This window comes from Stegastes partitus, unplaced genomic scaffold (genome assembly GCF_000690725.1).
Source record: "Stegastes partitus isolate 25-593 unplaced genomic scaffold, Stegastes_partitus-1.0.2 Scaffold173, whole genome shotgun sequence".
Lineage (NCBI taxonomy): Eukaryota > Metazoa > Chordata > Actinopteri > Pomacentridae > Stegastes > Stegastes partitus.
This window is the reverse complement of record NW_007577904.1, coordinates 556,626-580,447: the sequence shown is the minus strand read 5'-3', so window position 1 is coordinate 580,447 and position 23,822 is coordinate 556,626. Positions and strand designations below refer to the sequence as shown.

The 23,822-nt window shown below is 40.5% G+C and overlaps 3 protein-coding genes across 3 annotated transcripts in view; all 3 read right to left on the bottom strand.

Annotated features, from left to right (window-relative positions):
- The window catches only part of aqr (aquarius intron-binding spliceosomal factor), a 51,557-nt gene extending 41,577 nt beyond the window's left edge, over nt 1-9,980 (bottom strand). Inside the window, exons 1-14 of the mRNA XM_008279864.1 lie at nt 9,903-9,980; nt 9,447-9,548; nt 8,658-8,714; nt 7,257-7,297; nt 7,123-7,158; nt 6,892-7,012; nt 6,601-6,741; nt 5,247-5,315; nt 4,980-5,080; nt 4,789-4,865; nt 3,774-3,838; nt 1,004-1,120; nt 806-919; nt 52-155 (exon numbers count right to left, since the gene is read on the bottom strand). Of these exons, the coding sequence (XP_008278086.1) occupies nt 52-155; nt 806-919; nt 1,004-1,120; nt 3,774-3,838; nt 4,789-4,865; nt 4,980-5,080; nt 5,247-5,315; nt 6,601-6,741; nt 6,892-7,012; nt 7,123-7,158; nt 7,257-7,297; nt 8,658-8,714; nt 9,447-9,530 (1,127 nt within the window). The 5' untranslated portion in view covers nt 9,531-9,548; nt 9,903-9,980. The remainder of the gene's footprint in view (nt 1-51; nt 156-805; nt 920-1,003; nt 1,121-3,773; nt 3,839-4,788; nt 4,866-4,979; nt 5,081-5,246; nt 5,316-6,600; nt 6,742-6,891; nt 7,013-7,122; nt 7,159-7,256; nt 7,298-8,657; nt 8,715-9,446; nt 9,549-9,902) is intronic.
- A 516-nt stretch (nt 9,981-10,496) lies between these two features.
- On the bottom strand, nt 10,497-14,583 carry LOC103355905 (zinc finger protein 770-like). The gene is made up of 2 exons (XM_008279863.1): nt 14,496-14,583; nt 10,497-14,175 (listed from the first exon to the last, which is right to left on the bottom strand). Exon 2 carries the CDS (start codon nt 14,129-14,131, stop codon nt 10,856-10,858), a length of 3,276 nt encoding a protein of 1,091 aa, XP_008278085.1. The 5' UTR covers nt 14,132-14,175; nt 14,496-14,583; the 3' UTR covers nt 10,497-10,855.
- A 5,418-nt stretch (nt 14,584-20,001) lies between these two features.
- Nucleotides 20,002-23,822, bottom strand: part of dph6 (diphthamine biosynthesis 6) — a 58,856-nt gene continuing 55,035 nt past the window's right edge. Inside the window, exon 15 of the mRNA XM_008279862.1 lies at nt 20,002-22,322. Within this exon, the coding sequence (XP_008278084.1) occupies nt 22,204-22,322 (119 nt within the window). The 3' untranslated portion in view covers nt 20,002-22,203. The remainder of the gene's footprint in view (nt 22,323-23,822) is intronic.

The window sequence follows — 23,822 nt, the reverse complement described above, 5'->3', positions numbered from 1 at the left end:
GCAACTTGCTACTTGACAGTTTCATGATGCTTTCCGGATGTTTGTATTTACCTTAGATGCCCAAAGTGTTTGGTCAAGGATTCTCGAGTGTCGACTGCTGCTACGTTGGCCAAAGCAAAGTCGTGCAACTCAGGGAAATGAGCAAAGGCCGCCCTCTGCAAGACAGAAAACAAAAAGCAAAATGCTGATATTCAACTACACACTGGAAACATATATAACTCATTATTACACGTTCTAGATTGCCAAGAGAAGCTACTCAAAAAATAACCTGCAAAACCACATTAAAAAGAGCAATATTTCAGAAAAGGGCTGAAAAATTAATCAAAGTATTATTAAAATAGCAATATGGACAAGTGCAATTTTTAGGCAAAATATGTCACAGTAAACCATTTTAGATGAAGGACTGTGGTGCTACTGAGATGTCCCAGTCTATAAATCATATTCTTCAGATGTACGGAAATGTGTTTGTTTGACATAGACCGCAGCAAAAATCACATCATCGTTTTTATATTTTCCTTAATGGGAAAAAAATGCAAAAAAAAACAAAAAACAAAACATTTCAGCTAAAAGTGTTACTCATATCACAATCTCAATATCTGTCACAATAATTGAAGGATTTCATATTCATGCTGCTCTCTCCCTCAGCATGAAGCCATGTTCGCCAAAGGCACAACAACTGCACCAAAGATGTCAGTGAAGAATATCTGAGGCACACTCAATGAAAAAACAACAAGAGCCAATCAAGCAGAAGGTAGCTGATATGCCAAAGTCTGTCTGCCGCCCATCCCTCTTTTCATATATTTACCTGCAGTGAGGTGATTCTGTCATAGTGCAAAGTGGTCATCTCCTTCCCAGTCAAGGCATTTCCTGTCTGGTCATTGATCTCAAAACCAGTGTAGAACTTCAGCATGTCCAGCAACTAAAAGGTCAGACAATAACACAGGTCAGTTCTAAACAAAGAAAGCATCTGCAGTTTTAGCTACATGCTACGTGTGTGTTGTACCTGGCAGAAGAGGTGTCCCTCCTTTTCTCTGTGGGTGAGGCTGGACAGGTGGCAGCTGACCACCAAATGAGAGTCATCCAGGACTGTATTGAACCAGCGCCTGGTGGGCAGCAGTGCCTAGACAAACAGGACAACATGTTTATACCACTGGAGTGCACTCCTGTAGATGTGGTTAAAATACCACCTGACCTCAAAGCTATTACAACAACTTTGTGTAAGCAGAAGTTCCATCCATCCATTATCTATACACCGCTTAATCCTCACTAGGGTCGCGGGGGGCTGGAGTCTATCCCAGCTGATTTAGGATGAAGGCAGGGGACACCCTGGACAGGTAACCAGTCTATCACAGGGCTACACTTAGAGACAGACAACCAAGCACACTCACATTCACACCTACAGACAATTTACAATCACCAATTAACCTCAACATGTTTTTGGACTGTGGGAGGAAGACGGAGAACCCGGAGAGAACCCACGCTGCACGGGGAGAACATGCAAACTCCACATAGGAAGATCCCAGTCCTCACCGGGACGCGAAGCAGCGACCTTTTTGCTGCGAGGCAACCGAGCCACCTTGCAGCCCCGAAGAGGAACTTGCATGTGCAAAAACGTATACAGGGGAATGTCATTTTGGTGGACGGGACTTAAATAACTCAAGACAAACAACCAGGACTGACAGGAAAATGGCTCCGATTGTCCTCCATCATGGAAAAAATAGTTTGGTATTATATGAACTTCCACCTCTTAGAGGTTAAAGAAATCAATCGACTCAACAGCAACCACGTTTCCCAGCATCTGGATCAGGAATATCCATACATCCTATTGATTAAAGCTCTTTTCTTGTCTTGAGGTTTTTGGTGTTTTTTTTAAACATACAAAAATAAGCCAAACTGTCAATAAGATGTGAAGACAGCAGGGCAAAAACTGGCTCAGCTACTTCTATAGTCATTATTTATTTGCTTGTTGTTTGTAGCACCAGAACATGACATGAAGGCAAGAACAGAGGAAATCTGTCAAAATGTGATAACAGAGCTGCTTTGGTAGGAATATAACAAAGAAACTCTGAACATAGTGATGAACAGACAGTCTGAGTGAGAGGGTGTCTGGTGCATACAGAACCACTCTATAAAAGGCTGGAAGAAAAGAGAACTGCCCAGAAAAAACATGCATAGTGAAACAGAATATGAAATGGAACACTGAGATGCAAAACACAAACAAAACAAAATATCTATTATTTTATTCATTGAAAACTGCTCTTCAAAGGCTGCAGGTGCAGCAAGTGATACCTTAACACTGGGAGAATGGATACCTTTATATCCAGCAGCCATCTTTGATCTCAACACAGTCCTGACAGCCAGCATAAAACAGGCATGATAACGGGGATCTTTTTCCCTGCATTAATTTTCAGGTCGTCATCAGAGAGGGGAAGTATGGATTTCAGGCAACTGAGGCTTTGTAAAAGGATAGTGCTGAAGGACAGGGGACGTCTCTGGAGACAGTCAGCTGGCCGGCCACTAGCCATTGCCAGGAACAGCAAGGCTGGCCTGTCAGCAGTCAGCCAGATGAAAATCTATTGAGCACCTCACTAGTAACACAAGATCTGCCCAAGCAGCAGGACTAACATGTGAAAGTGTCTTCACGCCAACCTCATTGGTCCGGTTGGCTCTCTTTTTTTCTTTACTCACTTCTTAATAAATAAACCAATGTGTTGACATATTTTTAAGATACTGCTGTTTCATGTTCATGTCTGATTCTCTAACTACAGTGACTGAAAAGTACCAATAACACCAGTGTAGTATACACTCCACAGCATCTCCAGCCAAGTCAGTCAGCATCAGTTCAGCTCTCTGTGGTATAGGAGCAGATATTTTTCAACCAAAATCCTTTACAGCATCTCAAAGTGAAAAACAGACAAGACATATCAAACAGCTTCATCTGATTTCCATTCACATATTTGTATGGCTGATTTTTTTTCTTAATAAATGCAGAATGTGCAAATAAAAACACCAACACAGCAGCTCATAGCACAAAGAAACAAATGTAAACAACCGTGATATGCCTCCTGCCATTGTGTATTTCTATTTCACCTACAAGACCTTCGTCTCAAATTTCCAGGCAACAGCACAGCATTCAGCAGATAAATGAAAAACAGATGAGACATTCAAAAATAAAATTCTCAACCGCATGTTGTTAGTTAAAATAAAGACTAATGATACAAAACAGACATTTTTACTAACTGTTCTTTTAAACATGGGCATTATCCCAGAAAGGAAGTTGTCTCTCTGGTCCCAACCATTATGTCAAACGCAACCAGACATTATACATGGGACCAAATGTCAAAAGCCATCAGGCTGAAAATAAACTCTCTCATACTCTGATCAAAGACGACTGTTTCAAATAGTGCATAGCATTGCAGACGGCAATGACAGCAGCATGCTGAGTGGAACTGGACGTTTAGCCACTGTCTGTTGACCTGAGTTAGCTATAAATGTGAAGGACAAAAGGCAAATGAGCTCTGCAGAAACTGCTGTCTAGACTGCTTCCATCATCAGGATACCATGATGAAGCAAATACATTGTAGACCTACACTTGTGGTGTACCTCATTACAGTGGAAATGAGTGTCTGACTCGTCTGTCTCAAGATTGAATGCATCATCTTTCACTGTAGATTTCAAATAAAGTCTAATCAAATCATAACAAAGAAAGTTCAGATGGCAAAATACTGTAATATTTACTGAATAAGGCTGTGAAATAGGAAGTTGCGTCTTACCTCCAAATCAATCATGAGCTCAATGAATCTCTCGCAGTAATGCACTTTGTCCATGGTTACAGGCCCTGTGGAAAACCAAAGAGAGGCATCGTGAAGGTTATTGTTTCACTGAAGTTCAGAAAATGCATGTTGTCAATGAGAAATGCAATCTGATGAAGATACAAGGCCAAACAAAGATGGGGAACAGTAGATATATCAGTGTAGAGGTGGGTGTGTAGTTTTCACCAAGGACATGAGGGCAGCAAACGCATGTGGACAACACCGAGGTGCCATGCTGAGTGTGCGAGCCCCACTATGAGATGCTGCATGGCCAGCACAGTAGCATGCTGGGACCTCAGCCCTCATTAACAATTCTAGTGTGTGTGTGTGTGTGTGTGTGTGTGTGTGTGTGTGTGTGTAAGTGTGCGCACTTAAAGTTGAGGCATGCAGCAAGCATTAGAGTGATGCAGATCCTGCTGGGCTTTAGATTGTAATCTAATCTGTCAGGTTTGAATTCTATCTAAACACACAAATACACATATTCTGTTTTTAGCATTCAGGTGGGGGGCCTGTGTGTCGGCCTGCATTACAACATGGTAGTCAGTGCCGGTGGCTGTATGGCAGCTGGACTACATGCTCCTTCGGCAGCTGCACGACTCGGAAAGAAATGAGAGAGCAGTGCAGCCGAAACAGCGATGAAAAGGGGAAATGTTGAGTTTCGTATGGGCAGTATCTGCTCTCTGACACTGTGTAAGATCTAGAAAAAGCTAAGCACATTAATCATGCAGGTGTAAGTAGAGACAAGGCACAAGGAAAGACCTGATTTGGGAAGTCTCAGGCAGAATCACCTGAGTCATCACTATTTTTACAAAATATTTAGAGGCCGACATCAACACCAGAGATATGCTTTTTTTTTCTAATAAAAAATATGAACAAGCTCTAATGGTGATTCTTCTTGCTGTAGGACTTCCATGTTAAGTTGTTGTAAACAACAGCACTATTTGCTCACAGGAAATAAAGTATTTTTGCTATTTACCTGATGGTGGAATTGACGTGAGCACTGCAAGAAACTTTTTAATGAGAGCTGAGAGAAAGGTCCTTTCCTTGGTTGCCCTGAGGAAGAAACGAAAAATCACCAGTGAGAGCCTAGAAATGTGTGGAATATAAAGCATAATTCCTTAGTCTGTATAGATCTTCAAAACACGCAAGCGAAGGAAATATCATTACTGCTCAGCTGCGTCAGCATCCATCTTATCAAATTTCTTCTTGATTAGATTCCAAAACTTCTGCAGCTTTGGAACTTTCTTCAACTCGTGTTGGAGTCTGGACTGCAAACGTGACAGAAACAAATGAGGAAAGAGTCAGTTTAACTGAGGATCAGTGTCGAAGTAGGGAACCAATTTTGTTTCCTATGAAATTATCAAACACTGTCATTACTTTATGTGCCAATAACCACCATAGAAACTTAATTAGGGTAATAGTTTGACATCTTACTGGTATGAGGCACAGCCACATAGGCAAAGAGATGAGCTGCTGCACCTGCTCTCTGATCAAATCCACCTCCTGGGAAGGAGACAAACAGAACAAAAAGAAAGGGAGAGAGAGAGAAAATGGGAGAGGGAGTTGTCAAAATGCACCGTGCATGACAGATTTTTATTACACTTCAGCCCCTAATAAAAGTCTGCAACTAAAATATTTAGAGGCCTTTATGGGATACAATCAAAGGGCAGCAGGCTATCACAGCAGATCTGAAAGTGAGACATCTGCAGTGCTTCCCTGTGGTTTAATGCAGCTAGAGAGGACACGGGGAGCTGGTCTGAGTTGCACTGCCTTATCTACTATTGCCACCTAGTGGGCTTTGCCAATAACTGCATTGCATTTCACTTCTTTGACAAAGCACTTTGGCCTTGCTTTTACTGTGCTTTCACAAGATTAACCCTGATTAATTAAATATCTGAGCTAATTCATATTTAAAGAAAAACAACAACAACTATTGAAACCATATCCTTTTGTCTATTCTAGATATTCAGAGTTTTATGATACAATAAATGTCAAATTAAAAAAAAAAATAATAATCTCACCATATTGGGATGGGTGATAGAAGGAACATATTGGCTTTGTGCAACTGGCTGAGGGGTGTGGACAGTTTTTTGGGGTAGATTTTTGTCTTTGAACTTTGCTGATTTTATGATCATTCTTTCTGAGAATTGAACTTGGTAAATAGTTAACCTGCAATTTAAAGTGTGAACTAATCAGAACTAACAGATGGAGCTGGGCAGTATTATGCAGATTTTTGTTGCCCTGATTTCCGTCTTTCACAAAACAGGGCAGGGACTAAATGATAATTAGGCTGTCTTCAGTGACCAATCAAAATCATATTTTAGAACTAGACCAAAAACTGCACGTTGTTGTGCACACTGATCATTTAATAGCATACGATATCCCCATCTGTTTGTTCGTTTAGAGGCTGCAAGCGGAGGCATCCTTCTCATCTGATGCCATCAGCCTCTTTGTCAGATAGTGTTGGACAGCTGTTCAGCGTGTCTGCTTATGCCACACAAACACCTCCGCAAATATATTGGCAATTGCCGGTTGTTGGACTGATGGTTGCCGGTTGGACAGTTTTAACATATCGCTCACAGCTGCTCCTCACTTTCATGGTGGAGTGATTAGCAACACAATTTTTTCTTTTTTTTATTATAAATCTCTTGAGTCTGGTTTTGTTTCTACCTTCAAACCATAAATTTTGCAATCAAAGTAAAAGCTGATGACTTAGAGGAATTTAGTTATTAGTACATCAGTATTATCCTGTTACCCAAAGCATTGGATTTTAGTGTACTTTACATACCAGACTGTTGAAGCAGTGGTCCAGGAAGACCAGGAGCACAGTTTGTTCTTTCAGAGTGAGGCCAGCCTCCTCGCCTGCCAACACAGCTTCCATCACACATTTGAAGAAGAATGGGAAATGGTTGGGTTCCTTCTTGAACACCTGATAAACACCATGCAACAGAAAAACAATGTTATGTGAAGCCTTCTGCCTCAATGGTAGAGATGGTGACGGTAGTGTTGAAATAACTTGTAGAAATATGGTGTCTTAAGATAAACTTAGACAAGTGTGTAGATTTTTCTTTTGCTTTACCTCCCAAGCTGGAACATTCTCTCTAAACTTCTCATTGACGATGCAACAAATGGACATAAGGAAGGCGTTGCTGGACACCTCAGGAGAGTAGTTCACCCACAGGTAGTTTTCGAGGTATTGGCTAAAAGGTGAGAAAACAATAAATAAGTATCTGTCCACCAAGTGTTGTTGCCACTTGTTTATTAAGTAGCTGTTTAATTAAAGTGAAGAAAAGGAAATGACATATCTCACCTGAATTCAAGCAGCATAATTTTTCTGATGGCAAATCTAAAATATATACAGGTAAGATAGAATAAAATGTTAAGAGTGGAAGGTGTTTCCATTAGATTAAAAGGGCCGTGTAATTAAAGTATATATTTACTCACTTAGACTTGAGGATCTCTTTGTCATAAACATCTTCCATCACCTAAAGAAACAGCAAAGAATATTAATATCATATCAAACACAGTAGACTCTAATAAAGAACCTGTGTTTTTATGGTGGGGATATTTCACTGTCACCTCTCAGTGTGAAACAAAATTATTATTACAATATACTTTGGAAAACAGTAGAATATATACAGTACGCAAATTAGCCACAACAATAAACCCAGCTATCTAGCATTGTGTATGTCTCCCTTGAGTCACCAAAACAGCTCTGAACCACTGAGGCATAGACTTCACAAGACCTCTAAAGCTGTCCAGAAGCACCAAGGCATTAGCAGCAGCACTTTTAAGTCCTTCAAGTTGCAAGATGGGGACTCCAAGGATCAGACTTTTTTTCAGCCTTTCCTACATGAAAGACAGATCTGTGGAACGTCAACGCCTTGAACTCTTTGTCATGGTCCTCAAATATTACGAAACAATGTTTGCATGATGCTGACAAAAACAGATCTTTGCCCAGAGCATCACACTGCCTCCATTCGATTGTATTCTTTCATTAGTGCATCCTGCTGTTATCTCTTCCTCAGCTAATTGACACCCAGCCTTAAACATGATGTAAAAGAAATGTTATTTATCAGATCAGATCACGTTTTCCTGTTGCTCCATGGCCCAGTTCTGATGCGAGACTGTTTATTGAAGTGCACCAAATTTCTCCTTGGGGAATAAAAAAGTATTTCTATCTATCTATCTATCTATCTATCTATCTATCTATCTATCTATCTATCTATCTATCTATCTATCTATCTATCTATCTATCTATCTATTTATTATGTGTTAATGCATGGGCACTCTGACTGGTCTGCTGCTATGTAGCCCCAAGCACAACAAAGTCAACAAAGTGTGATGCACTGTGAATTCTGATTCCTCTCTATCATCGCCCACATTAAAGTTTTCAGCAGTTTGGTAGCTCTTCTGTGGGACCAAAACACACGAGACAGCCCTCACAAACCATGCACATCACTCAGCCTTTGGGCACTCATGACCCTGTTACTGGTTTTCCAGTTGTGCTTCCTTGGACAACACTTGGCAACCACTGCATACTGAAACCACCCTGCAAAACCTCCCATTTTGCTAGTTTCTGACTCGGTTTCCTAGCCATCACAGTTTGGCCCTTGTCAAAACCAGTCAGACCAGATCCTAGTCCAACACATCAACTTTCAAAAATTGACTGTTCACTTTCTTCCTGCTATCTCATCCCTTGATCGGTGCCAATGGTATCAGTGCTATTTAGTTCATCAGTTGAATGTTGTGGCTAACCGGTGTATTTGACTTATTTTCCCCTTAAGTTCAACTACAAAAAATATGTATTGACACCTTTAAGAGGCAGCAATACAGTGCACTCACCTTAGGGTCAAATGGTAGTTTATTCTTTGCATGAGGAGCCCAATATTTATTAGCCAACTGAAAAAAAGGAATAGGAATATCATCCAGAGTATGCAAAATGTGAACATGAACATGCAAAAAATAATGAACACAAACAGCACAAATTACTACAGGTTGGCATATGGGTAGAATCATGAAGGTTTAAGAATACGTATACTTCTGTGCCCTATGGTTTAGATTATATTGGATACAGACCTGTCACAGATACATTGGTATCGGAGTATATGTTGTCCGATATGAGAAATTAGTTTTTTTATTTGTTTTAATTGCAGTGTATCCTGCAGAAGAGAATGCTGGGAGTAAACTGGAAATGTTATCATCACAGTTTGTCCAGCAGAGCTGCTCTGAGCCAATTGTTTACAACACTATCAACACTGTTCGTATATATATCTATATATGTACAATATTCCTATCCAACCACATCAGAATTTTAGATTCCCTAAAAACTGGTATAACTCCAAAAGCTTTAAAAACCCAGTAATGAAGATGATGTAGCTTAGAAATCCTTTTCTGGTTTAACACCTGAGACTGAACCATCTAAAAAAGGGAATATTCTCGAGATTGGACTGACCCTCTTCTAGACTGTTTACTATGTCAAAGGGACACTCCTCTTATCTGCTACAATTCCTCACCACACACAAAAGCACTGTTTATATATGACATAGCAGAGATCGCAATTAAAGGACTGCATTAAAAGAAAACTTCAGCACATAGCGTTGTACATATGAGGTGTACATGTACTGTCATTACCTGCGTGACATATTCTGCATTTATCTGAGACACAGACGGCGCTGCAGCCTTCTTAGCGGGGGTTTCTTTCTCTACGGTGGCCATCTCGAGCAGCGACAGTGACTGTGAGAAACAGAAACAGTAGAAATTAGTGACGTTTGAAAGCTTCAGTAACAATAAACCAAAAGAAATAACTCGCAACTTGTGTGGCACAGCTGTACGAGTGGGTAAATATAGTGTGAAAGAAGGTTAACAAGCTCGGTTTAAATTTTAATGGGTTAATTGGACAACAGTTTGGATTATGCACAGTGCTAAGTATTTACTTTATGAACGTTATCGGTAATGTTAGCTTTCACAATGAGCTAAGCTAATGAGTAGCACCAAATCATAGCTGCCTCAGAAATCATTTTAGACAATAAAAATGTGACTCCTTTGATTAAACCTCACGAAAATATGAGTCAGATTGAGCTCACTAACCTTAATCTTTATTTCAGCATGAGCGTAGCTCCCGTTGGACAGGTACGCATGTACACAACTAAAACGCGCTGTATTCGACTGACTTCCTGAATGGGTACGTCGCTAAAATCTTCCCCCCAGGTACAAAAGCCTGTTTTCCGTTCCGCTTCATGTTTTGATAACAAAAGTTAACTGTAGTGCGTTAAAAGCTTTGGGAACGTTTAATAAACTGTCTCTGAAGAGAACAGAAGAACCAAAATCTAAATATATATAAAACAGGTTTGGTCTTGTGTGTAAAATAAACAGTCTAGCATATAACAAAACATTAAGACGTGTCACACTGTATGAGAAAATAGAATATATATGAATTCAAAATATGTATTTACATATTCATGTGCGAAACATTTAATATTTTTTATTTGTTTGTTTTTTGTCATGAGTGTGTTACTCCTGATTAGTGAATGTGGTGGTCAGAAATACTCCACATCAAACGATATTTTCATTTCTGAGAAACTTATCAATAGACACACAACCTTAGTACATTTAACAATATCACATGAAACTATTCATGTAATTTGTGAGACACTTCACACACACACACACTAAACACACAGATTTAGAACCAGCATAACTTTATTTATCTTGCAAGGAAATTGCTTTGCAACAGTTGACCAAAAATTAGGAAGCTGTAAAATTACACAACCTAAGCAGAAAGAGGAGGAACAATATAACTGGACAGAAATCAAGGACCTCCTGTGATGTTCAGTGGAGCAATCTTAGCTTCTGGGTGACGGTGGTCCTCACACTGTGTAGTCTGAAAAAACTAAACCAGCCTTCTCAATACATCCGTTAGGTCCTCTCTTGGGCCTCAGCAGACCACCACATAGAAAATGGCATCAATGATGTGTAATGTTTATTAGCCAAACAAGCAATTTTACACCAAAAACAAACATTGCACAGCATCATTTTCACTATCAGTGAGTCTGTCGGTGTGTTCTCAGATGTGCAGACTGTGTGAAAGTCTTGCCACAGATGTCACACCTAAATGGCCTCTGACCTGTGTGCACAAGATAGTGCCTTCTGAGTTTAGAGGGAGACACAAAATCTTTGAAGCAAATGTTACAATGATTCCTCTGGGCTGACATTTTAAGCTGAACATTAGATAAACAAACGTGTTGCTTAAGATTTCTTTTGCTTGTAAAACTTACAGCACATTTGTGACATTCAAACACAGTTAGTGGTTCACACCAGTAGCTATCAACCACAGGACGTACAAATCCATCACTGAGCGGCTTGTTGCTGTCTGCAGCAGGCTGACATGGTATTTCTATGTTATGTGTGCTGCCTTCATGCTGATTAGACAAAGGTGGAGCTGCCATGTTTTGATTTTGAACAAACTCATTTATTTCAAAGGCAAGTTCTGAGGCAAAAGAAAGACTATAGTTGTCTGTAGCCTGGTAACAAATGTCTCCCTGCTTTTGCTCTGATTCACTGTTCTCTTTTTTCAGGCCTACTTCTGGCACCTCCACCCATTTAGTGTCTATTGCGTCTGAGCAATGAGCCAAGTCTTCATCAGCAAATGTGTAATGACTTACACAGGCATCCTGTGCTTCTCTCACATTCACTGTTGCATCCATATTGAAATCTGTACAATCTGTCGGGTTTTCAACGCACTTATCGTGGAGATAGTTTGTGTTTATCCCATCAACCTGACTACAATCCGACACCCCGTCACTCCGTCTGCATCTGTGCTCATGAATCTTTAGATGTCCCTTCTGCGTGAAAGTTTTGCTGCACAAAATGCATCTGTATGGCCTTATTCCAGAGTGAGTGACCAAGTGTCTTGACAGCTTGTACGGTGAGGAAAAGTTCTTACAGCATATTCGGCACACGTGAAGCTTCCTTTTTTCACAAGTCACATTACTTTCAGAGTTGGTCTTTAAGAGACTGTTCACTTCTGAAACAGATCCGTCACGCACGGTGCAGAGTGGTCGATTCCCTACATTACTGACAACTTCACAATGTGAAAGTGTGGACTCTGTGTTTACTGATGTTTTCTGTGCGGGGACTTGAACAGTAATCTTTGGGTAAAGCTGCTGCTGAATCTTCAGTTTTCTGGTGTTTCCTTGTTGACTGAGGGACTTGGATGACTTCCTGTTACAGTGAGTTCTTTCGTGTGTTTTCAGATGTGGAGCTTGTCTGAATGTTTTCCCACAAATAAGACAACGGAATGGTTTCAAACCTGTGTGTACGAGTTCATGTCTTTGTAATTTAGAGGCACTCGGAAAACACTTCAGACACTGAAAGCACTTGTGTGGTACGCTTCCTGGATTTTGCTCTGACTTAACAGTCTGTGTCCTTTTTACAATCACTCTGGAAACCTTTCTCATGTGCACAACTGCATTTCTCTTTGACATGCGTGACAACAGTTTGTTCTCTGGTTCTCTGTTGTCTTTAGTTTGGACATTCATCCTTAGAGCGGTCTGATCCAGGTGTGTCCCAGAGACAACAGGACTGTTGTTCAGATAATCCTTTCTTTGTGCTGTCCTTCCCTGGACTGGGACATCTGCTGCCGTCTTTGTGTTAAACCAGCTGATAGTCGAAGGTGGCCGGTTGATATAGAGCGACCGCTGTTTGTGATACTTAGACCACGTATGAGTGCGATAATGAACCCGTAAGTGTGTTTTCTGACGAAACATCTTTCCACATATCTCACAGCCGAAGGGCCTTTGTCCAGTATGAACCATTATGTGTCTTTGAAGCTTTGACTCAGAAGGAAAACATTTTGAACACATGGGGCACTGATGCATTGTGGGACTTCTCTGCTGCTCGCTGGTGGCTTGGCAGGTTTCCCACTGATTGTCTGCTGATGTAATGAAATCAGCGTCATGAAGAAAAGAGCCACTATGATCAGTGAAAATCTGACTCTGTCTTTCTGCTTTAACGTTGACATTCAGGGCAACTGGGTCTGCATCAGGTAATGCAGACCCAGGTAAATGTTTGATTGCTTCCAAACTGGACATGTTCAGAGTGTCCCTGTTTTGCACAGGGGTAGGACTGGATAACTCTTTTTGCTTTCTATGAATTTTGTGATGTCGTACTAAATTAACTTCCAACCGAAACGATCTGCTACAAACTGAACACTGGAACGGTTTCAGGCTTTTGTGTGTCATGAATTGCTGCTCTTGTTCTGTCAACTTAATACAAAAATTTGAATTTAACGGCTGTTCTGGTTCTTCAACTGAATGTGACGTGATTTCAGTCGTGCTCAAGTCCTGTGCAGCGTTTACACTTATTTTACACTGTAGCTCCAGCTCCATCGAGGAATTCACAGGTGTGGGATGGTCTGAGGTTTGAGTTCCATTAATCAGGTTTTTCCTCGCAATACCAGCAGACAGTGAGCATTTACTTGACATACGTAAATGGGATTTCAGGTGTACCTTCTGCCTGTAGGCTCTCCTGCAGACTGCACATGAGTAGGGCTTCTGTCCAGTATGAATAAGAAAATGTCTTCTTAACTTGGAGGGTGAGCAGAACACTTTGAGACATTTAGGACACTGATGTTTCAAAGTTATTTTGCTTTTACTGGAGATCAGCTCTTGTGACCGTAGGTTTACTCTTAACTTTTTAGAACAAGTCTGCAGCAACTCTCTGCTCCTCTCAAATCGCTTCGGTGTGTTATGAATTGGTGAGTGAATCGACAGCTGACGAGATGAAGGAAATGACTCCAAGCAGACTTTGCAGGTATATCCATCAAGAGCTTTGTTATCAGAGGAGTCCGAGCTTGAAGAATCAACTTGCTCCTGAGGTACCGAAGAGTTAGAGATACTGCTCAGAGTTTCCAGACCATCACCACTTACATGTGGTACATTTATCGGTACGTTTCCACTCTTAGAAGGAGGAAGAACAAACGCATCATCTGGAACCTCTCCTGTCCACGTGGAGGCCCCAGAGGACGGTCCAGCTGACGTTCCTGTGCCATAGTTACTCTTGCCGTGGGTGTTGATCTCTGCCGCTGGTTGATCACAGGTTGGTTGTTGGTTATTGGATAAACTGCCATCCTGCAGACAGTCTGTTGGAAGCCCTGAGTGGTGGACATTCTGTAAGTGGGTCTTTAAATGTGCAGACTGTGTGAAGGCTTTCAAACAGAGTCTACAGATGAAGGGCTTCTGACCGGTGTGGATGACATGATGTCGCTTAAGTTTGTACGGCGTCAAAAAACACTTTGAACACACAGGACACTGATGCATGTTGAAGTCACCACTTTAGGCTCCTGATGAGTCTCTGGCTCCACCTGGGGCAAAAGATTTGGCATTAAAATTGAAGCAAGAATTAAGAAATGACATTCAGTTAATCTGACAACAATGACTACATGAAGTAATGAGTTACTGTTCACATAATGTACAGAATCTTATGCTCGAGCGCTGGAAAAAAATTAATTAAAAACTAAAATTAAAAATGAAAATATAAAAACGGCCTAAAGGGTACATTTTGTTTTCCAGACGTTACATCAATAAAACAATAAACGACACGAACACGTTCACAAAGACGAAAAAACCGTTTGAACCAACAAACAGCGTCAGTGTTGGTGGGACAAAAGTCAGTAATACTTACTGTAAATACGACCAGTAAAGTCCAATATATTCATAATTAACAATGTGAGTAGCCTGTTAGCTTTCTTGCTAACGGTGAAACAAGCTATGACGCACGTACATCCCGAAAATATGTACGGTGGGAAACAAAGATTTTCAGTTCCTATCCGGGGCAGACCGACAGACTTAAGAATATTTTATATCAATACTACAAATACTACTACTGCTAATACTACTACTGCTAATACTACTACTACTACTACTACTACTACTACCACCACTAATACTAATACTACTACTATTACCACTAATACTACTAATACTAATACTAATACTACCACTAATACTACTACTACTACTACTACCACTAATACTAATACTAATACTACCACTACTACTACTACTACCACTAATACTACTACTACTACTACTACTACTAATACTACTACTAATACTAATACTAATACTACTACTAATACTAATACTACTACTACCACTACTACTACTACTACTAATACTACTACTACTACTACTTATTAAAATCAGCCTCACAAAGTGCTCCACCATAAAACACAACCAACACGTGGTAAAATATAAAGTCATGTTTAAAGATTAAAAATAGATTAATTAAAAAATAGATTAAAAATGAAACACAGTGCATGATAAAAAAAAAAAAATTAAAATAAAATAAAACAAAATAAAAATGAAATAAAACTATCAAATGACTCAAGGCAAGTCACCATTATTTATGCAGCACATTTAAAATAACAGCTGTTGAGCCAAAGTGCTTCCAGTTGTGATAATATCGGCATTGTGAATTTAAGTTGAGATAAAAACCCCTCGGCTTTATTTATTATGTGAATTTACTTGAGAATTTTTTTACAATATGATTAAAATTCTGAATTATCCTATGCAATAAATAAATAAAAAATAAATACTGCAAGGAAGGTTAATTTCACCAAGACTATGTCAGCACTTGTTGGTTTTAGCGCTGGTCGAATCAGGCTGTGTTGCTGTGGAAACCAGTCTCCTGTTACTGTTTAGCAGGAAGAACACGCTGCCTGCATCCTCTGTATGATCTCTGTCAGATGAACAGAACAGTGCTCAGGACAACTTACAGTATATATATTTACTTATCATTCTATTCACAACATTTAACACACAAGTGAAGTATAAACCAGATGTGACACAGAAGAGTACTATAAAAATAAAGAGTGACATGTGCTGTGACTGAGGGATATATAACATGCACTCATTTGTGAGTCCTGCTCCCTTCATGGTTTGTATATTGTATCTGTGTGTCACGCCTCTTAATTTAATGGTTTGGAGAAAAGACTCATCATCATCTCACAGCTCCTCCAGCAAACCTCCTCGATCGTCTGTGTCCGAGATGCATTTCAGGAATTGAGACGTCCTTTGTGACGGCACACCAAGATGGATTTCTGGGTCACGGTCAGGAGGACTGAGAGGAGCAGGCTGAAATTAGTGAAATGAGAAAAGTCTTGTGATTGATGAGGAGATTGAAGTTGGAGCTGTTAATCACAGTTTGAGCTGAACGTCCATCGGTTAGTTAGTGTTACACAGCTAATGAAACGACTTCTTGCTTGTAAAACTGGGAGGTTAAGTTGTGTGTGGGGGGGCTTGAGGATTGGCAATAAACACCCTCACATCTCAACTGGTTTCATTTTACAGAGTTTATAGGAGCCACAAAACACAACAAAACTGTATTTCGACTGTAAGCCCCTAAATATTAAGGTTAAGGACCTGCAAAGTTAAACACTCTACAAATTACCTGGATAATTCAATAATTAAGGAAAATATCCTGCAAAGTTAGACTTAAAATACAGCTGGGAGAAGAGTCACATGGAGGGAGGAAAGGAAAGCAGAGACAAACACAAACAAGAGAACATAAATACTGGGCAGTCAGTAGCTACACATCAGACACAAACAGCTCCAGAGCCAGAAAGACCTGCACAGAGGCAGAGAAACCAAAGCACACACTATGGGACAGAGAAGAAACTAAGTTAATACTATCTAATACTGAATATAAATGCAGGGAGGAAGTGACAGAAGTCACAGAACACTCGAGTAGGAACACGTGAGGATAAATGTATGAAGTGTGGCATATTTGTTTGGTTATAAAGGAAGAATAAAAGAACAAAATGTAAAAACAACAGAACAATGCAAGATGCCAAAATAAGTATTCAAAGTGATTTAAAAGAACAATGTGTAGCCTATCATTATAAACAACCTTGCAAACAGTCTGCTTCAAACCCAAAACGGCTCTTTTCTTTTAAAAAGCCAGCACAAAAGTTGTAAACATAGACTACAGGAAGCTCAAGACCCACAAAAGGCTCATGTATCTAACCTGGGTTTACATCAGGGGTGTCCAATCCTGGTCCTGGAGGGCCGCAATCCTGCATGTTTTAGATGCTTCCCTCTTCCAACACACCTGATTCATATGATCAGCTCATCATCAAGCTCTGCAGAAGCCTGATAACGATCCTGATCATTTGAATCAGGTGTGTTGGAAGAAGGAAACATCTAAAACATGCAGGACTGTGGCCCTCCAGGACCAGGATTCGACATCCCTGGTTTACAACCTGTCATAGATATGGGAAACTTTTAGCTGCATTCATGTATGACCTAATGCAGTCATTTTGGACTCATTAGCAGCTTGAAATGCAATAAGCTATTGCAACTCCATCAACTCCAGCCTACAACAATAAGAGTCTGTCACACCATGACATGTATTCATTATACAGCAAAACTATAAGTATGTCACATTAGATTGTAGTGTTTCAGTGGCTTTTCTCTCCATATTCCCTTTTTATAAATGATGAAAAATCACATTAATGTTTCAATCAACGTTATCTAAGAATGTGCTTCACACCAGTCTACTCCATAAATATGTGCTTTCTGGAGTACATAGTGAAGAAAATAGGAGCTACCGTCACACGATTATACAAGTAGCACATTGTATTATAGATAATCTGGTGTTTTCTGGAGGCCTTCTGGAGGTTTTCGCTGATATTTCCTGGATATCTAACGTTAGGAGGCGTTTGGTTATAACATGAAGAACCAGTCTGTGTGTGTTTGTTCCATTTCTGGACACTCCAGGAACACCAACAGGCCTCTCTTGCTGTGGACGGTTCTTTTCTTTTGCAGTGCTGCTTTTGATCAACAGAAAACTCATCGCTGACAATCAGTTAGTTATTTAAGTTTAGGAAAGCAAAAATTCCAAACATTAAGTTCCACTCTAAGCTGAACATCTTTCATGTTTGATCTGACAATACGAGCAACGTGAAGATGTCACACTGGGCGTCAGAAAACACCATTTCAACAATTTTCCCATGAAAAAAACACAGTTAAGCAAATGAGTTGCTGACACGTAGATAAAAAGACCAACAGATCAGTGAATATAATCATTAGTTGCAGCCTTATTGTCAAACACGGGTGTAGCTAACGATGGTAATGGCTACATTTAATTTAAGGGTTCCAGTGTCACAGGCCTGCTATGTTATTTTTGTACATGCTGACTCATTACCATGACTGATGGGCACAGCTAAAAGGAGAGGACTGATTGTTAACGCTTTTAGTTACACTAGCGCTTTTTCTGCACGTCAGAATATTAAAATCAAATCTGGAGAATCAGTAATTGATCCAAGTTCTGCCACTTGTTCAGAGCACAAGACACACATTATGAAGACATACAGTCGTCCTCAAATGTATTCGTACCCTCACATTAAAGAAGGAAAAAAAACAGCTGTCACTGAAATATGTTGAAATTCACAAAAGTGATAATAAATAAAAATTTAATTAATGACAATCATGACATTGCTTTTGAATTGTGGTTCAACAGAAATAAAACAAACAAACAAACAAGCATGATGGGACCCGTAAACTATTATTTTGTTGAACAACCCTTTGAGCCAATCACTGCAATCAGGTGTTTTCTGTAACTCTCAGTCAGACTTCTGCACCTGTTGACAGGTGTGTTGATTTTGGCCACTGCTCACCAGCAAAGTGCTGTAATCTGTCCAGGGATCGGGTGTTGTTTTTTTTTTGTTTTTTTTAATTATTATTATTTTATTCTTTTCAAGCACAATTCAAAAGCGATGCCTTATTTTACTAAATTATAATTTATCAAATGTTTTATTTATTATTAGTTTTTTTCAGTTTCTAGTTATTTGAGTGACTCTTGTGAATTTTGCCTTTTCTTTAATGGAAGGATATGAATACATCTGAGGACGACTGTATGAACAGATAAAAATGTGTGCAGCAAAAAGTCACAAAGTAAGAATTTAATTGCCTTTGTTGTACTGTAAAAAATAAAGTAATACCGTTTGATCATCAAATCACAAAAAATTAGAAAATACAAAACCTCCAAAATGTAAAATTCAAAAGTGCATCATCTGTGTGATACTCAGAAATGTTTTAGTGTCTTTACACACAGAATGTGGAAAGCAAACATTTCAATGATCTACAAAATGAGAAAAAACATATTTCTATTTCCAATGTTGTTAGGATTCATTTACAAATCATTTTACTCAGGATATGAATTTAAATTCTGTACAAGCGTAACTGAAAGCTCCCATGTGTTCTACCTGCACTTCTTATATTGACCACAAGAGGGAAGCAGACACCGCTCAATAGCACGTGTGGGCTTGACAGTTCTGCACGTAGAGAAAGTTCCATTAAGTCAGTGCTGTGACCATAAAGACATGTTTTCACAATACGTCAGGGGAAGAAAACAATACATTACGAAACAAAAAGGATTCAAACATGAAAACAAACAAAACCACAGTTACTGAGGCAGGCAGACCACAATGTGAGGAGGCGTCTCATGCGGCGAGGCTGCTTCTGAGCCGGGCTCCCCTACTGTAGCTCACTGCTATGGGGAAAGAGAGTCACACACATCAGCTGGGTTTGCCTGGAGGAAGAAACGCACAGTTAAAGTCCATGTGCAAGGCCACAATGACAAGGGCCGCGGGCTGGTACATTGCGCACAAAGGACAATATTAGCCACAACAGCCAGTTTGTTTGCAGAGTGGTTGCAGGTCAGCTTGGTAGAAAATGTACAGTTGACAAAACACATGAGAAAAATAAATGTCACCCTGTCTTTATTCATTTTGTGAGGAAGCACAGCGGTAAGGACACAAAGAAATGTGTCTGCCATGGGCCATCACATTGGTTATGATGAGGTTGTGAAGATATACTTGTGGCTGTGCCTGTGTCTGTATGAAAACATTCCCGCTGAAAGACAAAATGTAATGTTTGCCGTGTGATCGACAAGTGGTTGCTGTGCAATGAATTCTCGTGGCTGTGCTCCTCTGTGTTTACTGAAAAGCCGAGTCTTGTATTTTCTTGTTTTGTAACGTGAATTCTTTGTACTGTTGTTGTTGTTGTACTCTCAAGAAGAGCTGGACGGATTAAAAACTCAATTAAGAAACATTTGCAAGTTAGGATTTTAAATGATTAAGTTAAATCTACCACCTATATAATTACAAAAACACTGACACAGCATGTAATATTTTACTTTTATTTATTCTTATCAAAATAGGGGAATAAGTATCTGCTGCTCCAACACGCAACATCTTTACAACAGAGTGGCCGTCACAAAACAACCAAGCATGCGCTACACTGGAAATGGTAACGGGCAGATGGAGACTAAGGTCGTAAACCAGAAATCACAAATCAGTGAAGTCTGCGACACACTGAGCTATTGAGGTTGTCCCATGTGAAGTTGGTGGACATTTTGGCGGAGAGGATCACGCATCATGTGGCAGATTGTCCACGGTCTGAAATGATCTCATAGACGACAAATAGTGAAGTTGTGGACATTCAAGCTGCAGCCTTAACTGACATGCAGCATTCAGCCTGTTCTCGTCTTTCTCTTGTCATCAGGTCATATGAATAAAGCTGCATTTCAAGGTACACTTTCATAGTTGCTGTTCAAAGCCGTATATGTGTACCTGTCACACTATCGGATCATTCAAGCCAAAGCTGACCAGGCTGTGGATTAACTGAACTTGTTACCAGCTGAATGGTTCAAACACTTTTTGTACACAGTTGGTTAAATTTACCTCTTTAAGATGAGATTTTTAAAACTTTTTCTCTAAGTCAGAAAAGAAGACCATTTATATTTCTGTTCAGTGTGATTGTAACAGATTTCCCTTGTCTGACGTGTTTCTTCTTCATTTGCATCACTTAATCTGAACAAAACCGCTCCTCAATCTTCTTTGTAAAGCAGCAGCTAAGGAAGACGTGCATCGTCGTATTTGGCAACACGCTGCATTCAGACAATTAAAAACTAAGATAAGTGACAGAGTAAACACTCTCTCTTTACTATGTGTGTTTTTGCCAAATCTGTGGGTGTTAAACAGCCACATCTATTGAAAACATTTAAATATAATTAAATGTTTGCAGATGAAATTTACGAGTGTTTACTTACATGTAGGAGTGCGTGAAAACGGCTAATGAGAAACATCCAAATCTTACTACTTGATCGCTGCGCCATTCAGAAATTCAGAAAATCCTCCTGGTGGGGCCTTTTCAAACCAAACAGGGGAACATTAACACACACGGTATAGTTACGGGGCATTGGCTTGCTCGCTCTCATAAATAATTGCTTGTTTGTGTTTTTCAACCCTCAATAAAAATCTTCAGGCTCCATTGGCCGCCTCTATTGTTCAATTTTTGATAACAATAATCAAAACAACACTGTGGTGGGCGAAGATCAATAGCTCCACTCCACTCTGCTGCCATCACAAGCCGTGATGAAGAGAACAGTCGGGCTGAAGATGCGTTCCAACTCCGATTATCAATACGGTTCATGATCTTTGAGAAAAGAAATGTTCCAGGAGCAATGGTTAATAGTGTTATTTTCTTCCCACATGGTCACACTGTGTCCTCATGATGACCAACGCACACACTCATACACTCGCTTGGCCCGCGGCGGTGCGCGGTGGCGTCCTTCTCCTATTAACCAGGCTGCCTTAGAATCAATAGAAAGCATAAAGAGGCTTAATCTTTTCAGGTGCTTGGTGCTGATTGCCTATTACACAATAATAACATACCTTGAGTCCCGCGGAGCATGAGCAAGAGAAACACACTCGCCTCATCCTAACACATCACACACAGCCACAAACCAGTCACACAGTAAATCTATAGGTTTACAGCTGAACAGATGGTGTCAGCAGCGGTGCTAGGCCTTTATGAGGGGTGTTAGCTAGCGTGCTAAGAGAAATTCTACCAGAAACGGTGGGATATCAGGGGATACAGTTTATCGCCTCGTGGAATGAGACACTGCTGGTGTCTCCTTTTGTAGACTAGGCTCTCTAGTCCTCTGGTATGTGGCTTTAGGTTATATAAGTTCCATAAGACTTGTGTGAGGTAGAAGTAACAGCTGCTGCAGTATACAACTCCAGCGGAGGACAGAGTGGATTACTGGCCTAAGTTCAGGGGCTTGAAATGGAATAAACACATCCTCAAAACCGCACACCATCAAAACCACTTGGAGACACATACAGCTTTGCATTTCAACAATCAGCTGCACTAAGCAGTCAGCATTAATGAGCAGTTATGCAGTTTTTTCTTTTCCACATTTACCGATGCCCTGTTGTAAGTCATTAGGTGTTGGGCTGTCAAGAGTTGTTCCTCCAGAAAAGCTCCACTGAATTCCAGTGCTGTGGATGGCTGGAGTCTGGTTGTTGACTCTGGCTGTGTTTCTATAAACTGAGCCAGCAGGACAGGTGGAGGATCTGGGAGTCAGGCAAGTCCAGGACTGGAACCAGGGCCATGGACGGACTGGAATCTGCTAGAGCACTTTTGAAACTTTCTTCAAGTCCTGGAAGGCAGAGGTGGGAACCGGGAAAAGTGAGAAAAAAAAAAAAGAGGATGTGTTAGTTTAATGAGAACTGAAGCTGGAGTTGGACGTCAGGTTCTCACATTGCTGTCCCACTGGGGGTGTCCTGAGACAGAGGCTGCACTTAACCCCTCGACCAAGGAACGCCGGCCTATTTACAAATTATTGGCATTCTTAAATACTTGGCAGATTGCAGCCCCTCACCCCAAACCCATTCATCTCCCTGCAGTGCAGACATATGGTCAGCAAGGACTGAACTCTAATCTACCCCTCCCAAATTTGCACATAGAGCCTTGTACAAGCAAACACACACACACACACACACACACACACACACATAAGAAAAGGCGGTTCTCAATTTGCTCTTTTGGACAATTGAGCAGCTTGTTGGGGGTATCTGGTGGAATGGATCCTGTGCTCCTGTTGAGTCGGGATGTTAGTTAGCTGTGTTGGGACTGCTACTCAGCTTTACTGGAGCTGAGACACGTTATTAGTGTGTCCGTGTGTGTTTGTGTGTGGCCGGACTACAGACGGACAGCGGACATGTGAGAATTCATTGAGTGTCTCAGAGCCCAGTCCTGATGACAGCCTGTCTATTTAGCAGCAGCCAGCTGGGACGTTGCCCCTTCCCTCCTCGGCTCTGTGCACTAATTGGTCGCAAGTGTTCCTGTCTCGTTGGTTGAGTGTGCTGCCTTATTTCTTCTGATTTACCAGCGTGTTGGCTGGGACTTGGGTGTGGTCACTGTGATCTGCTATGGTTATAATTGAGTTACACATCTGTGAAAGCATGCTGTGGCACAGTTGTACCATCAGCGTTAAAAGTGTCAATCGAGCTACATTCACGATGACGTGTGTCTAATGTAATGCATGTCAAGATGTAACTCCTGATCATGTTTTGGGGAAATAAAATGCTCTTTTAATAACATCTACTAGTGCTGTAGTGCTACTCTTTGACATCGGTGTGAACTTACAGAAAGAGAAATCCGGACATAGAGGTTACCAATGCTATTTTATATGCCCCATTCTCTTTCATTTGAAGCACACGCAGCATGACAAACATCCTTACAAAGAGCCCCCACACCCTAATTAGCTAATATGCAGTACAGCTTAAAATGCCCCCACTGAACACAGGCCTTTTTTGGAGGGCATTAAAAGCCTAAATATGTGTTATCAGAGCATGTGGCGCACCCTGGGAAGCAGGATCCTCTGGAGATGGCTAGCTGACAACTGAACGAGCGATGGAGATCACAGACAGGCGATGGTTTTATTAGGAGAAGAAACATACCCTTCATCACACCTTGCTCACTAAGCCTGTTTTATGTTAGGATGTTTTAATCTTTGTACCAACGGATAGAAAATAATTGCACTCTCTCTTTGAGAGTCTCTTTCAGCGTTTGTGCACACAGACATGCCTGCTTATGCATGAATGAGAGAGACGAGGGGGGTGAAGGTGACATGAATGACCATGCAATTTGTTTTTTT

Bases quoted from the DNA above. Each gene is read 5' to 3' on its own strand.
- LOC103355905 (XM_008279863.1), bottom strand. From the start codon at position 14,131: ATGCATCAGTGTCCTGTGTGTTCAAAGTGTTTTTTGACGCCGTACAAA.